General features: G+C 45.7%; 1 protein-coding gene across 1 annotated transcript; it reads right to left on the reverse strand.

Moving 5' to 3' along the window:
• Positions 1–3483: 3483 nt before the first annotated feature.
• On the reverse strand, positions 3484–15205 carry slc6a16a (solute carrier family 6 member 16a). Its single transcript, XM_056288479.1, has 11 exons — positions 14944–15205; positions 14105–14262; positions 11101–11227; positions 9595–9770; positions 7932–8042; positions 7433–7674; positions 7041–7221; positions 5996–6197; positions 5040–5199; positions 4694–4856; positions 3484–3831 (listed from the first exon to the last, which is right to left on the reverse strand). Exons 1-11 carry the CDS (start codon positions 15203–15205, stop codon positions 3484–3486), a joined length of 2130 nt encoding a protein of 709 aa, XP_056144454.1.
• Positions 15206–15574: the final 369 nt, after the last annotated feature.

Here is a 15574-nt window from a genome sequence, read left to right on the forward strand (position 1 = left end):
GCCCTGCTAAATACAGACAGAACACAATAATAGCCGGGATGGCTGCAAGTACACAGCAGAGTGACAGTAACACAACCTATTCACTGGTGCACACGTCACACTGGCGAGCTAGCTAGCTGCTGTGAAGACCTCTGCTGTGGCTGATGTTGGACAGGTACACGGGTCAGAAAACCAGGCCTCCACTGGTCGCATGGATCATATGGATCATATGGATCACATGGCTCACATGGGTCACATGGATCGTATGGGTTGTATTTTTATTTATTTATTTTATTTTATTACTTTCTTGATCCCCGTGGGGAAATTCTCCCTCTGCATTTAACCCATCCTAGCTGTGTAGCTAGGAGCAGTGGGCAGCTGCCGTGCAGCACCCGGGGACCAACTCCAGTTCGTCTTGCCATGCCTTGGTCGGGGTCACAGACAGGGGTATTAACCCTAACATGCATGTCTTTTTGATGAGGGGGGGGCGGAGCTCCCGGAGAAACCCCACACAGACATGAGGAAAACATGCAAACTCCACACAGAAAGGACCTGGGGTGACGAACCCAGGACCTTCTTGCTGTGAGGCGGCAGAGCTAACCACTGCGCCACTGTGCCGCCCAATGAGGACGCGTCACGAATTTGCGTGTCATCCTTGCGCAGGGGCCATGCTAATTGTGAGGGCACTTCAAATACATATGTTGCTTACTTTTAATCTTTGACCACAGATCAGCTAATCTATGGTGACATTGTGTGGACAGATGTCTGGGGGCTCATATGTCGTAGGATAAGGAGGGGTTTAAAGGGGCCTCTTCTAATGCCAAATGGTATGGGCCTGATAACAGAGGGAGGTGTGAAAGCCATTTGAGTGTCACGGGAAGTGGTCCTGGCAGAAGGTGAGGACAAAGGAGATGACCTCTTGGAACAATAAACAAGCTCCGTTACCCGGCAGCAGGTTCACCCAGCAGCAGTTCACCAAGATACGCTGTCTCCTCCAAGACAAGAAGATGGAGACACTCTGTGTTGTGTTTATCTGCCGTCTTGTTTCACCCCGTTTATTGTAAAGCCACTTTGAGTGTTAGAAAAACGCTATGTAAGATTGATTTATTATTATTATATATTAAAATCGTGTGACAATACTGTAAGAGATTTTTGTCTCGCTCCTCATTTGCCACGACACCAATCTTCTCCGTATCGCTCCAATTTTAGTATATGTTTTGCCGAAGCAATACATATAATGATACTGAACAATCCACTGTAGCAAGGTAAGCACAGGAGAGTCGAGCATATCAATAGCTCCGATAACGACGGGCGCGGCCAAACATTGGGACACAAAGAGCCACCCATACCTATGGCTCTGTTAGCGATGGGCGTTGGTGAACATCGGAACACAGAGAGCCATGGACATCTATAGCTCTGACAACGACTCCTAGAGGATAAATTCTGAGTCTCATCAGCAGCCAGTCAGACTAGCTTGGTCTAGTCAGAAAGGCACGAACTGAGGAAGCCTCTTGGATGAGAGGCGAAACGTCTTCACGGATATATACCAAGTCCAGTTGCACTCGATTCAACTCCTTTGGAGAACCATGACCTGGATGAATGAGAACCTTCGCAGACATCTATTGATGGCTGTGGGTTTGGCTAATTGTCGCTGTCCATCGCGGTGGTTCTGAATCAATCGATGAACGAAGGGTGAGGTGTATGGCCCTTGATTTGAAACATTGTGTCGCGACTGGCAATTTTTATTTTTATTTTCTGGTAATTTGATCATAACCTCCGCCCCTGTAACACTCCGCTCGCTGTTTATTAGCGGGTTCTAGGGCATCAGTTTACCTGAATGGCATGTCCTTGACCCTGCACTCACCCATAACCTTTGTGCTTGGCACAATGTGTCATGACGTGTGTTAATATATTTGATGCTTACCCAATCTCAAAGCTCACGGCACGTGCCTGGTACATGTTGTATTTGTTTACTAGGTGAACGCTCCAACATGGAGGACACACACGCTTAACGGCGACATCCAGCAGGGACCAGTGAGGTGTGGCTGGCTGGCCTGCAGTGAGGTGTGACTGGCTTCCCTGGTTACATATGAGGGAAACATGTTAGCGCACGCCCTCCCCGAGCCCGTAGAGACTGCGTCGGAGTGGCGTATTTCAGCAAATAACATCTTAGACACATCTTGTTTACAAGGCATTAAAAATGCGTGTTAACACGTAGAGTTTGGACGCGTTAACTATTCCTGTTAACGCGTCCAGTTTAGAAAGGAATCCATTATTACTTTTGCATGTTGTCACACATAATAATGAGTCAAATTTATTCAGGTTTTAGGGTTTAAGGCATTACATTTCACTTGAATAACCATCTGCTGGGATCCAGAAGTCTGGGTGTGCAACGTGATGACAGACATGGCCAGTACCAGTACTACTGCCCTGTTATTAAACCTCTTCTATGATTAACTTCTGAAGCAAGACCTGAAACCAAGTTACACTAATGACAATCAGATATGCAACGTTCATACCCAGAACCACTTGTATGTACAGTAACAATTAAAAATACCATGACATGTGTCACACATAACAAAATGTTATTATATATATATATATATATTTTTTTTTTTATAAGGAAGCTCAAGATTTGACTAGGACTTTGTGGACAGCCACTTCTGTGCCACTTCTCTCGTGCCTAGCTATGATTCTCCCTGGCTATAATCCATCCATACAATAAAACCTCATGTGAAGTACACACGTTATACATTGTACACAACCACCTTTCCTGTCCTCTCCTCCATGTCCTGTGTTCATCTTGATCAGAGGTAGGATAGTCATGCTGCAAACGCTCGGTGCTCGCTTTCTCATTTTCCTTATCTTCTTTCTCTCTGTCTCTCTGTCTCTCTCTCTCTCTCTCTCACACACACACACACACACACATACACACACACACACACACACACACACACACACACACACACACACACACGAAGTGTTCACATAGTTCACATAGCTGTCATTTTAACTACGACTCCAACTCCACTTTAATTGTAAAGTCAAATTCAAAGTTCCACTAAGATGAACATTTCACATTTGGCATTTACAGAAGAGGTATTTCTCATCTTTGGGACGGGTGTGGAATCTGTGCTGAGGCACCTGCATAGTTCTGAGTGTAGAGTCAGAAGGCACTTGTTTCAGCTGCGTAACAAACAGAAGCCGTTTCGTGTGGGGGTGTGATGTGTCCCTCCAGTATGTTCAGTTTACACTAGTTTGGCTAATCCAGCTAAAATCATCACTGATGACACTTTGGCTGAGTGATAAAAGGCTACTTCCCAAACGAACGGGTTCTTCTCGGGTAAAGACTGGTTGCCTTCACATCCCTCTCTCCTCCTCTCCATGTTAAATCTCTTTCCACATGGTTTCTCCCTCTCTCTCCTTCTCTCTCTCACACCAGCGAGGCTCTACATCGTCATGGCTACTCCCTCTAATCAAATCCGCTTTCTACCACTCCCCTGCTCACACACCCGTGTCTTCCTCCTCCTCGTCCTCCAGGTCCTCCTGTTGGGAGAGGAGCCGGTAATGGTCGCTACCCAGTGCCAGGAAGGCAGCTCTGGGACGGTTGTCCCCCTCCTCAGAAGGGACACAGGGGGAGCTGTGGTCCAGTTGCTCAGAGGAGCCACACTTGGTGTACCTCTCACGGTGCATCTCCTGGCCACCTCCCTCTTCAGGGCTCATACTGGGAAAGTTTCGGTTTTTCATCATGGAATAAATGTATCCAATGGGTACAGGCAGACTGGCCAAGAGGATGAGCATGCCAATGACACCCAGAGCCCAAGAAGGATACTCCAGACTCATTTCGGATGCCTGGAGACAAGAAAGAGGTGACTGCACATACATATATATATATGTGGTGACATCTCTCTCGACACACATCGCTTTCTTTTCTTTCCCCCTTTTTCTCCCCAATTGTACTTGGCCAATTACCCCACTCTTCCGAGCCGTCCCGGTCTCTGCTCCACCCCCCCTGCTGACCCGGGGAGGGCTGCAGACTACCACATGCCTCCTCCCATACATGTGGCGTCACCAGCCGCTTCTTTTCACCTGACAGTGAGGAGTTTCACCAGGGGGACGTAGCGCGTGGGAGGATAACGCCATTCCCCCCAGTTCCCCCTCCCCCCCGAACCGGCGCCCCGACCGACCAGAGGAGGCGCTAGTGCAGCGACCAGGACACATACCCACATTCGGCTTCCCGCCCACAGACACAGCCAATTGTGTCCGTAGGGACGCTCGACTAAGCTGGAGGTAACACGGGGATTCGAACCAGCGATCCCCGTGTTGGTAGGCAACAGAATAGACCGCCACACTACCCGGATGCCCACACACATCTCTTTCTGCTCACTCATTAGGCCACAACTGTGTTCCATTTTGTTTTTGTTTGGCTTTTTCAAGTGTTTTTCTTAAGATTTCCATGAAATCAGTGCCGCCAGATTTGAGTAGCCCAATCAGAGCCCTGAACCCGCCCAAAATAGCCCCGCCCCTTTTTTCTTTTTTTACTGCTGTTTAGTAGAAGGTTTCTCTGTCTGTCCGGTGTATGTATGTAATAATGATTATGTTTATCAGAGCCATTTTTACCCGCCCGATCAAATAAAAAGTAGCCCAATCTGGCAACACTGCGGATGAAATACTGAAGACGTACAGGATGAAGAGGAGAGGTCACATGTCTTACTTGGCTCTGATTCCAGGTAGTGTATGTCGGTGCTTTGAAGACCATGCGCAGCATGCTGGCAGCCAGGAGGCCAAGCATAGCCAGCAAGCACACATATTTCCACAGGTACTTGTAGATCACTGGAGGGCGCCATTTGAGCATGACTTCAACGTCATCCAAGAAGCTGGGGGATGATGGAAAATATGAGACGTGCGTCTTTTGTTCGCCAGTCAAAGATGAGACTCGACAGTAGAGAAACACTTACACGCATGTGCACTAAAGGACTTTCTGAGACATGACAGACTTGTGCAGACAACTGTTCCCACTATAATACAACGCAACACAAGGAATTTGTAGCCCCTCTTACCGATCAGCTCCATAAACCCATGCCACACTCAGTGTCTCAAACACCACTACAATGATGAGCGGTAGAGTTGCAGAGTAGTCATCAAACATCGCCACAAAGTAGTTGCCTGAGCGCTGGGTGAATATCAGACCAATCAAGAACCCCAAAAGACAGCTTGATACTGCAGAAAAGAAGAACAGGGAAGAGGCGTACAGCACAGGTGAAGTATCACAGTTGTGTAAGTACGGCATTGTGTAAGCCCTGTGCATATCTTTTATTCTAAAATGAACTGTCCTGTGTGACGCACAAAGGAGATGTTGTTTTCGTGGAAACATGTTCCACTGACTATCAAACTAGGATTAATCAGGTTTTTTTTTTTTAATTCATTGGCATAGAATCTTTCCCCCCCCCCCTTTTTTTTTTTTTCTCCCCAGTTGTACTTGGCAAATTACCCCACTCTTCCGAGCCGTCCCGGTCTCTGCTCCACCCCCTCTGCTGATCCGGGGAGGGCTGCAGACTACCACATGCCTCCTCCCATACATGTGGAGTCACCAGCCGCTTCTTTTCACCTGACAGTGAGGAGTTTCACCAGGGGGCCATAGCTCTTGGGAGGCTCACGCTATCCTCCCCCCCCCCCGAACAGGCGCCCCGACTGACCAGAGGAGGCGCTAGTGTGGCGACCAGGACACATACCCACATCCGGCTTCCCACCCGCAGACACGGCCAATTGTGTCTGTAGGAATGTCCGACCAAGCTGGAGGTAACACGGGGATTCGAACTGGTGAGCCCCGTGTTGGAAGGCAACGAAATAGACCGCCATGCCACCCGGACACCCTATTGGTATAGAATCTTGTGCTTGACGGTTTTAAAATGCACAGTCTAGCAAATTATGAGCAACATTTGTAAATGGTGCACCCTCAAGCAATTACTTTGTTTAACAGTGAAGTCAGTTCTCTCACTATTTCTGTCTGTCTCACCTGTGAGCAGGGTTCGGTGGCGTCCCAACAGGCTAAAATTGTCCATAAGGGGTGTGAGGATTCCTTGCATGGTCCCAAACATGGTGCTGAGGCCCAGGTTGAGTAGCATTAAGAAAAACAGTGTGGACCAGAAAGGGCTGGCTGGGAAGAGGGCCATAGCCTCAGTGAAGGCTATGAAGGCCAGGCCTGTCCCTTCAACACCCTGAGAATGACAAAGGAGGCGTAAAGGGTAAAGGGGGGGTGGAAATGAGCTGTGCAGTATACAATTGATGGAATTGGTGTAGAGGTGGTGGGTAGAAGCATGAAACAAATATAAAGGCTTAGCTCTTATTAGGGCCTCTGGATCACAACACATATTTCATGCTTGAACAAGAGCTCCATAAACGCTCGCGGAATCCATTTACATTGCTAACAAAGAACATGTGTTGTGCCTCCATGCCGTACTTACTGTCAAAGCATGAACAAGCACTTTGTGACTTTGGATATTAATTAACAATATAGTATTTGGATTGATGAACAAATGCTGGATTAGATGGAGTGGACCCCCAACCAAGTCCCAGAGATAATTACATGGGAGGATAACACAAAGGGGTGGAAACTTTAAGACAAAGTGCACACAGTGTTTGAAACAGTTTCTTCAGTTTTTCCTTAAGTTAAATGCTTAGTTAAGAAAGCCACTTTATTTTGTCATTGTATTCTTACAATGAATGTGTTCTCTGCATGTAACCACACCCTGGACACACCCAGAGGAAACCCAGGCAGACACGGGGAGAACATGCAGACTGTTCAAACTGCAAACTGTTGAATCAAGTGCAAACCAGTTGCACTTGATTCAACTCCTTTGGATAACCATGACCTGGATGAATGAGAACATTCACAGACAACATGCAAACTCCAAACAGAAAGGCCCTGGGATTGCCTGAGGTTCGAACCCAGGACCTTCTTGCTGTGAGGCAGCAGTGCTAACCACTGGGCCACCATGCCGCCCCATATTATTATTAATATTTGTTTGAAAAATATTAAACATTAAACATGTAAAGCTCACCTTGTTCATTTCCTCCTCAAGATTACAGTCAGTGATGTTTGCACCCAGCATGGACCCGTAGTGACCGTACCACTCTCTGTATTCAGCGATGGTCACTGAACTGGGATCCGTCATGTTGAACCAAGGCCACCAATGCTGGTTTGATCCATGGGAAGCGATGTCGCTTAGGATGCCCAGATTTCTGGAACGTATAAATGGGAATGTATACAAATTTACTTTAAAGGTCATATCTGCCCTTCATCCATGAAGTGTGTGGCAGTATTCAAGAACATGGTGGCAGTATTCAAGAACATGTTACTCTGCAGTTATTTTTACAAGTCACTTTTGTTTGTAGATCAATGATACGAGATATAAAACGTTGGCCTAACGCACACATGCACACAAACACTTACTCAGCAACGCAGTTAATCACAACGTTTTTGGCCCGGAAACCCAGTACTACAAACACAACCAGGGACGCGAGCACAGACGTCATGAAGTTGATGGCAGAAACCGTCAGTGCGTCCCTGTGACAGTTGTTGTGGACTGGATTGTACGAGGAATAGGCGATGACAGAACCGTAGCCCAATCCAAGGGCAAAAAAGACTTGAGTCGCAGCTTGACGCCACACTTGCACCTCGCCCCAAATTTCCAACTGGAAAACACAAAGAAATACACAGAGATGTTAATTCTAAACTATTTCGTAGGTTATGATTGATGCCTTTATATTGGGAAATTTGCCCATTACCATTTTATTGCTTTCTCAAAACAGTATTTTCATGAATACACAAAAGTAATGAGGCCTGTTCAAACTAATTCATTTTAATCTATTCAGAGTTATACATTAGTTAAAAAGTTTCTCCAAAGTCCATTTCTTCAGTATTGAAATATCAAAACTGAAACTGTGCTTACTTTGGGATAGAACATGTAAGTGATTCCTTCCATTGCACCATCCAACATCAAACCCCTGATGAGGAATATAAAGAGCACCACGTAGGGAAAGACTGAGGAGAAGTACATCACCTGTGGATCCAGAAACAGAAATGAGAAAACTGTATTGTGTCTCACTGAACTGTGCTTCCACGTGAGCAGATACTAGCAGATACTAGCATCTCCATGTGTGCAGATACTAGCATCTCCATGTGAGCAGATACTAGCAGATACTAGCATCTCCATGTGAGCAGATACTAGCAGATACTAGCATCTCCATGTGTGCAGATACTAGCATCTCCATGTGAGCAGATACTAGCAGATACTGGCATCTCCATGTGTGCAGATACTAGCATCTCCATGTGTGCAGATACTAGCATCTCCATGTGAGCAGATACTAGCATCTCCATGTGTGCAGATACTAGTAGGTACTAGCATTTCCATGTGTGCAGATACATTTCCATGTGTGCAAATACTAGCTATGCTAGCATTTCCATGTGTGCAGATACTAGCATTTCCATGTGAGCAGATACTAGCTATGCTAGCATTTCCATGTGTGCAGATACTAGCAGATACTACTAGCATCTCCATGTGAGCAGATACTAGCAGATACTAGCATCTCCATGTGTGCAGATACTAGCATCTCCATGTGAGCAGATACTAGCAGATACTAGCATCTCCATGTGTGCAGATACTAGCATCTCCATGTGAGCAGATACTAGCATCTCCATGTGTGCAGATACTAGTAGGTACTAGCATTTCCATGTGTGCAGATACTAGCTATGCTAGCATTTCCATGTGTGCAAATACTAGCTATGCTAGCATTTCCATGTGTGCAGATACTAGCATTTCCATGTGAGCAGATACTAGCTATGCTAGCATTTCCATGTGTGCAAATACTAGCTATGCTAGCATTTCCATGTGTGCAGATACTAGCAGATACTACTAGCATTTCAATGTGAGCAGATACTAGCAGGTACTAACATTTCCATGTGAGCAGTGCAAATGTATTTGTGCGTGTCTGTGTGCATATGCATGTACAGTATGTATGTACAGTATGTAGTGCTTTTCTCCAAAAGTATCAAACATACTGAATTAAACTGTTGTTTTCTTTGTTTTTGTTTTTTTGTGGTACTCCTTTTTTGGGGGGATTTTTCCCCCTTTCCTTTTTCTCCCCAATTGTATCCAGCCAATTAACCCACTGTTTCGAGCTGCCCCGGTCTCTGCTCCACCCCCTCTGCTGATCTGGGGAGGGCAGCAGACTACCACATGTCTCCTCCCATACATGTGGAGTCGCCAGCCGCTTCTTTTCACCTGACAGTGAGGCGTTTCACCAGGGGGACTTAGCGCGTGGGAGGATCACGCTATTCCCCCCCAGTCCCCCCCTCCCCCCGAACAGGCACCTCGACCGACCAGAGGAGGTGCTAGTGCAGCGACCAGGACACACACCCACATCCGGCTTCCCACCCGCAGACACGGCCAATTGTGTCTGTAGGGATGCCTGACCAAGCCGGAGGTAACACGGGGATTCGAACTGGTGATCCCCGTGTTGGTAGGCAACAGAATAGACCGCCACGCTAGCCGGACTTTTTGTGGTATTCCAGAGATGATATGGAGAATTTCATTCAGGATTAACAGAATTCACCTTTGCAGAAGACTTGATGCCTTTGATCATGGCCAAAGCGACGATCGCCCATGCAGCCAACAAACAGCCAGTCATGATGGGGTTAAACTCCCCGGATTCATCGATGGAGTTTGTGATGTCAAGAGCCTTACGGAACCAGAAATATGATGTTGGGGAGCTGCTGGCACATTCCTTTACTGTTGGATGGGGAAAGAGGAGAGTGCTGTTGATATTTTAGAACAATCCTCAAGTTATTTTCTCATTATAATTTGGTTTTAAGGGAAATGCCATTCAGCCTTCCAATACTCTATTCCAAAGCACTAACACGGGTTGATTTATGACAGCCATTATTCAGTTTGTGCTGCACTGTATTCTGTGATACCATACCATTGCATAGTTCTATAAAGATTACAGACAGAATAATAGACAACAGTGTAAGTAACAGAATGATGCCTGTTGTGGTGACGTGTTTATATGCTGTCACTAACTCTTAAGCTAATATTCAGTATTTTCTAACAATTTAGCAGATTTTACATTTGGGAGAACAAGTATTGAAGTCTGCCACTATAGTCACCCATTTTATGTTTAATAATTCCATTGACAGTGATTACATAAACCAAGAGAGGAGCAGTCAGCCCACATCAGACCTCCAAGAAGGCACCTTACTCTGCTTAAAGCACAACGCGCTCATTCAAGTGGTGCCAGTCAAAAAGAACACACTTATTTATAATGACAGCACAGTGTTTAATGCATGGGGGTCTCTGTATATTTGAACAACTTTAAGTTACCCTTTATTATATGTTCATGTCCACTTTCAGGGTGGTTAGTTTTCACAGTATGTATTGGTCCCAAATTGTGGCAAGGGAGCCAAGTTTGAGCTGTAAATAAGAGTCCATGACTGCGTTTCAATAGCTATATAAAACAGGTGTGGGAATAACTAACCAAAAGTGTAAAGCGGGTAATGCAGCCCTTTTAAATCCTGCACCGTGGTTTTCCTCAATTTCTTTTTTGGACTCCCCCCCCCCTTTTTCTCCCCAATTGTATCCAGCCAATTACCCCACTCTTCCGAGCCATCTCGGTTGCTGCTCCACCCCCTCTGCTGATCCGGGGAGGGCTGCAGACTACCACATGTCTCCTCCCATACATGTGGAGTCACCAGCCGCTTCTTTTCACCTGACGGTGAGGAGTTTCACCAGGGGGACGTAGCACGTGGGAGGATCACGCTATTCCCCCCAGTCCCCCCCGAACAGGCGCCTCGACCGACCAGAGGAGGCGCTAGTACAGCGACCAGGACACATACCCACATCCGGCTTCCCACCGCAGACACAGCCAATTGTGTCTGTAGGGATGCCGACCAAGCCAGAGGTAACACGAGGATTCGAACCGGCGATCCTCATGTTGGTAGGCAACGGAATAGACCGCTTTGCTACCAGGATTTCCTCAATCTCAGTGCTTGAGTAGGGAATGGCATATGGTCCATATGTATATACTATGTATATGTGTGTGTGCGTGTACATGCATGAGTACCTGTGTTATTGGTAGCTATGTCCACTGGACACTGCTCCCAGGGCAGTGGATACTGGAAAGAGTTGCCCAAGTAAAACAGGCTCCACGCAATGATAACATTGTAGTAGAGAGCCACATAGAAACAGACCTTGAAGAGAAGAAAGGGTTAGCAGAACTATGTACTTAATGCCATACTTTCAATATTTGCACAGCAAGTCTTTGAGATGTAGCATATGTGCTGACTTGTTTACTCCGGAGAGATGTTGTTTTTGCCAAGGTTAAAAATCTAATCTAGAACAGCAACATTCATTGTCTTGAAAGTGTTGTTTTATTGTCTGAAAGTCATGTTGGGTGTCAAATTGTTGACTTGGGGAACGATATGCTTCAAAATATAATTTAATCTGACAAACCGTCCGACTTTTTGATTTATATTTTAAGTGCACATGTTTAGATGCTGTGTTCAAACACAGTAATCCTTTTCAGAGGGGAAAAGAGATGGATGTGATTAGCATCTGTGACAAACATCACTTAGGTATGTATGATACATTGGAAACCTACTGAATAGCCATTGTTGAGTAAAATGCTAAACAAACAAATAGTAAACAAATAATTATATTTTTAAAATTACTATTCCTGAATACTGCATCTAAATGGTTTGTGTGCAATGTGCATAGACAATTCTGCTCCACTCCGCGTTGCCCGTATCCGCCCTGGAAAGCAAACTTAACGAAACAGGGAGCCAGCGTGTAAATCATTCTACCACTACAGCGTGGTTAGTCTCATATTACTACTGAATATCACCACCCTCTTCTCTCAAGTACACGTGTACACACACACACACACACACACACACACACATATATATATCTAAGAACACATTAGAAAGCACAATGTTATCTTGCACCTAAAAAAGGTCTGTTCACCAGAAGGTATTACAGGAGAGAGAGTAAGTGTTGACCAGGAGGTAGTACAGGAGAGAGAGCAAGCATTGACCAGAAGGTAGTACAGGAGAGAGTAAGTGTTGACCAGGAGGTAGTACAGGAGAGAGAGCAAGCATTGACCAGAAGGTAGTACAGGAGAGAGTAAGTGTTGACCAGAAGGTAGTACAGGAGAGAGAGTAAGTGTTGACCAGGAGGTAGTACAGGGGAGAGAGTAAGTGTTGACCAGGAGGTAGCACAGGAGAGAGAGCAAGCATTGACCAGAAGGTAGTACAGGAGAGAGTAAGTGTTGACCAGAAGGTAATACAGGAGAGAGAGTAAGTGTTGACCAGGAGGTAGTACAGGAGAGAGAGCAAGTGTTGACCAGGAGGTAGTACAGGAGAGAGAGTAAGTGTTGACCAGGAGGTAGTACAGGAGAGAGAGCAAGCATTGACCAGAAGGTAGTACAGGAGAGAGAGTAAGTGTTGACCAGAAGGTAGTACAGGAGAGAGAGTAAGTGTTGTGTCCTTTTAACAAGATACCAGAACAAGCAGGGTGGCACTCAAACCTCCGTAACCTAATCTTTGTTGAAGTTCCAGGGATGGTGCTATTGGAAATATTTAAAGAAAAGCCAGCCAGGGAGTCAGGGAGCCAGGCAGCTGGCCATAATATTTTTTTTTTTAAAAACAAAAAACTTAACAGTTCAACAAGTACCCCCTTTTCCATTTTGGCAGATATAATTTGGTTACATATAAGACGGGGGATATACTGTGCTGCTGCGCCACATCCAGAGCGTATTGTATCTCGGCCAGAAATAACACCCTTAACCTAAAACATGGGAAGAAACTGAACAATACTCAATGGAAAATAGAGTGTGAAAGACTCCTTGAAATTGCACCCTCCCCATTTGGGCACATTTCTCAACAGCTGTTTTGCAAGAGGGATAGTGTATGCTAAAGGAGCTTACTGTTGCCAACATGGACAACGCAGCAGTCCCCTAACACAACTTCGACATTGTTTCTCCATGTAAACTGTGTCACGTCACTCACGGCCACATGTTGCGTGGCATCATTGCGTACTGGGAAGAAAGGACATGTGATCGCTTGTGATGTGGAAAGTAAATTAGCACCACACACAAGATCTTTGACACCAACACTATATTAATAGGCCTGATGTTATTAATGTGCTGTCTTGCTGCTTGTGTCTGCCAACAATGAATTTATTATTTGTGCATCTGGGACAATGACAGACTGTAATGGTGATACTGATAGACTAATATCGCTACTGTTACTTTCATCAAACAACTGTTACTACTGCTAAAAGACCAAAGAAGGTTGAATCGGTTCATCTGGATACAAATTTGACATTGTATCCAGATGAATCAATTTATCTGGATACAACATTAACATTGTATCCAGATGAACCGGTTCAACCTTTGATCTTTTAGCGAATTTATTACTTATGCATCTGGGACAACGACAGACTGCAGTGGTGATACTGATAGACTAATATGGCTACTGTTACTTTCATCAAACAACTGTTACTACTGCTAAAAGATCAAAGAAGGTTGAATCAGTTCATCTGGATACAACATTATGAACTGATTCATCTGGATACAAATTTTCAGATGAATCAGATGAACATTCTGGTGAACACTTATTCTCTCTCCTGTACTACCTTCTGGTGAACATCTGGATACAACCGTTCATCTGGATACAATGTTAACGTTGTATCCAGATGAACCAATTCATCTGGATACGAACCGATTCAGCCTTCTTTGATCTTCTTATCTGGATTATTGAGCATGCATCAAGACTGCTGCTAAAAGAGTTTTATAAAGACATTATACATATGGATCAGAGTTTAACGATGTTAAAATCTGCTGGACTGCTCTGTAACCATGCATTGTTTTTGGCACTTACACAGGAGAGTAAATATATAACTTAAATATACCTAACACAACCATTTATAACCTTCAACGCTACTAATTTCCCCCATTAGCAGACTTCAACAAGAGGAAAGCATCTAGTAGTAGATTCAGTAGTTGTTGGTTTTAACAGACACCTGCACACAAATGAACCTCACTGGCTTGTCAGATATATCCTCACCATGCAGCTGGAGTAGCCGATGCCCGCCAACTTAGGGGAGATATGCTTCCATACGCCGATACTCCCCTGGCGAATACTCTGGCCCGCTGCCAGCTCCATAAAAAAGAGTGGAACCCCTATCACCAGCAGGAGAACAATATAGAGTAGCATGAACGCTCCTGTGGGGAGAAATTGAGGGTAGGAGTCAGACCCAAACACACTACTGTGCAGAAATTAGTTCATATCTTTCCTTATCTGAGATGTTTTAATTGTATATTTTGATTTATTTCATTTTTTTTGGGGGGGGGGGGTTACCCCACTCTTCCTAGCCATCCCTGTCACTGCTCCACTCCCTCTGCCGATCCGGGGAGGGCTGCAGACTACCACATGCCTCCTCCGATACATGTGGAGTCACCAGCACTTCTTTTCACCTGACAGTGAGGAGTTTCACCAGGGGGACGTAGTGCATGGGAGGATCACGCTATTCCCCCCAGTTCAACCTCGCCCCCTGAACAGGCGCCCTGATCGACCAGAGGAGGCGCTAGTGCAGCAACCAGGACACATACCCACATCCGGCTTCCCACCCGCAGACATGGCCAATTGTGTCTGTAGGGACGCCCGACCAAGCCGGAGGTAACACGGGGATTCGAACCACGATCCCCGTGTTGGTAGGCAACGGAATAGACCACCACGCTACTCAGATACCCTGATCCATTTCATTTAACTTTCTACATTGACAGTCTGTGCCTTGCTGACAGTCAACCTGTCAGCAAGGCATAGATGGTAACCACAAGGTTTGAAGAACACGACTCAAACTTAAAAATCAAAGCATTAAAATGTGCTGTTGGGTCGAAACTCACCTCCTCCATTTTGATGGCAGAGGTATGGGAATCTCCACACGTTACCCAGGCCCACACTGAAGCCCACCTGCGCCAACACATATTGGATTTTGGAGTCCCACGCCGGCCGGTCGGCATCATCTGTCTGTACTGTGTCTGGACTGCGTCCTGCTCCATGTTGAGGCTGAGGCTGGCCATCACTGACCCAGTTTCTCTCCTCATCGCTGGGAAGTGGAGGCTTCTCTGTCTGGTCATAGTCAGGAAAAGCAAGGTTGACCCCCATTCTCTTTTTTTGTGTACACGTGTAATCTAAATGCCATAATAATAATAATAATAATTAACAACATTTATATAGTGCTTTTCTAGACACCCAAAGCACTTCACATTGAAGGGGGTAACTCACTTCAACCACCACAAATGTGCAGCACCACCTGGGTGATGCACGGCAGCCATTTTGCGCCAGAACGCTCACCACACATCAGCTTGGGGTGGCGAGGGAGGAATCATTGAGCCAGTTACATGGGACATGATTAGGTGGCCAGGTGGAGAGAGCCAGGTTGGGAATTTTACCAGGGCACCGGGGAACCCCCTACTCTTTGTGATAAGTGCCATGGGATCTTTAATGACCACAGTGAGTCAGGACCTTGGTTTT

The sequence above is a fragment of the Lampris incognitus genome, chromosome 10, assembly GCF_029633865.1.
Source record: "Lampris incognitus isolate fLamInc1 chromosome 10, fLamInc1.hap2, whole genome shotgun sequence".
Taxonomy (NCBI): Eukaryota; Metazoa; Chordata; class Actinopteri; order Lampriformes; family Lampridae; genus Lampris; species Lampris incognitus.

What these genes read in the sequence shown, in the direction of transcription:
- slc6a16a (XM_056288479.1), bottom strand. Translation starts at nt 15,205, where the DNA reads ATGGGGGTCAACCTTGCTTTTCCTGACTATGACCAGACAGAGAAGCCT. An exon ending in GTGATTAACTGCGTTGCTGA is followed by an intron (nt 7,222 to 7,432) that starts GTAAGTGTTTGT and finishes TATACGTTCCAG; the next exon opens with AAATCTGGGCATCCTAAGCG. An exon ending in CTACCTGGAATCAGAGCCAA is followed by an intron (nt 3,832 to 4,693) that starts GTAAGACATGTG and finishes TCTTGTCTCCAG; the next exon opens with GCATCCGAAATGAGTCTGGA.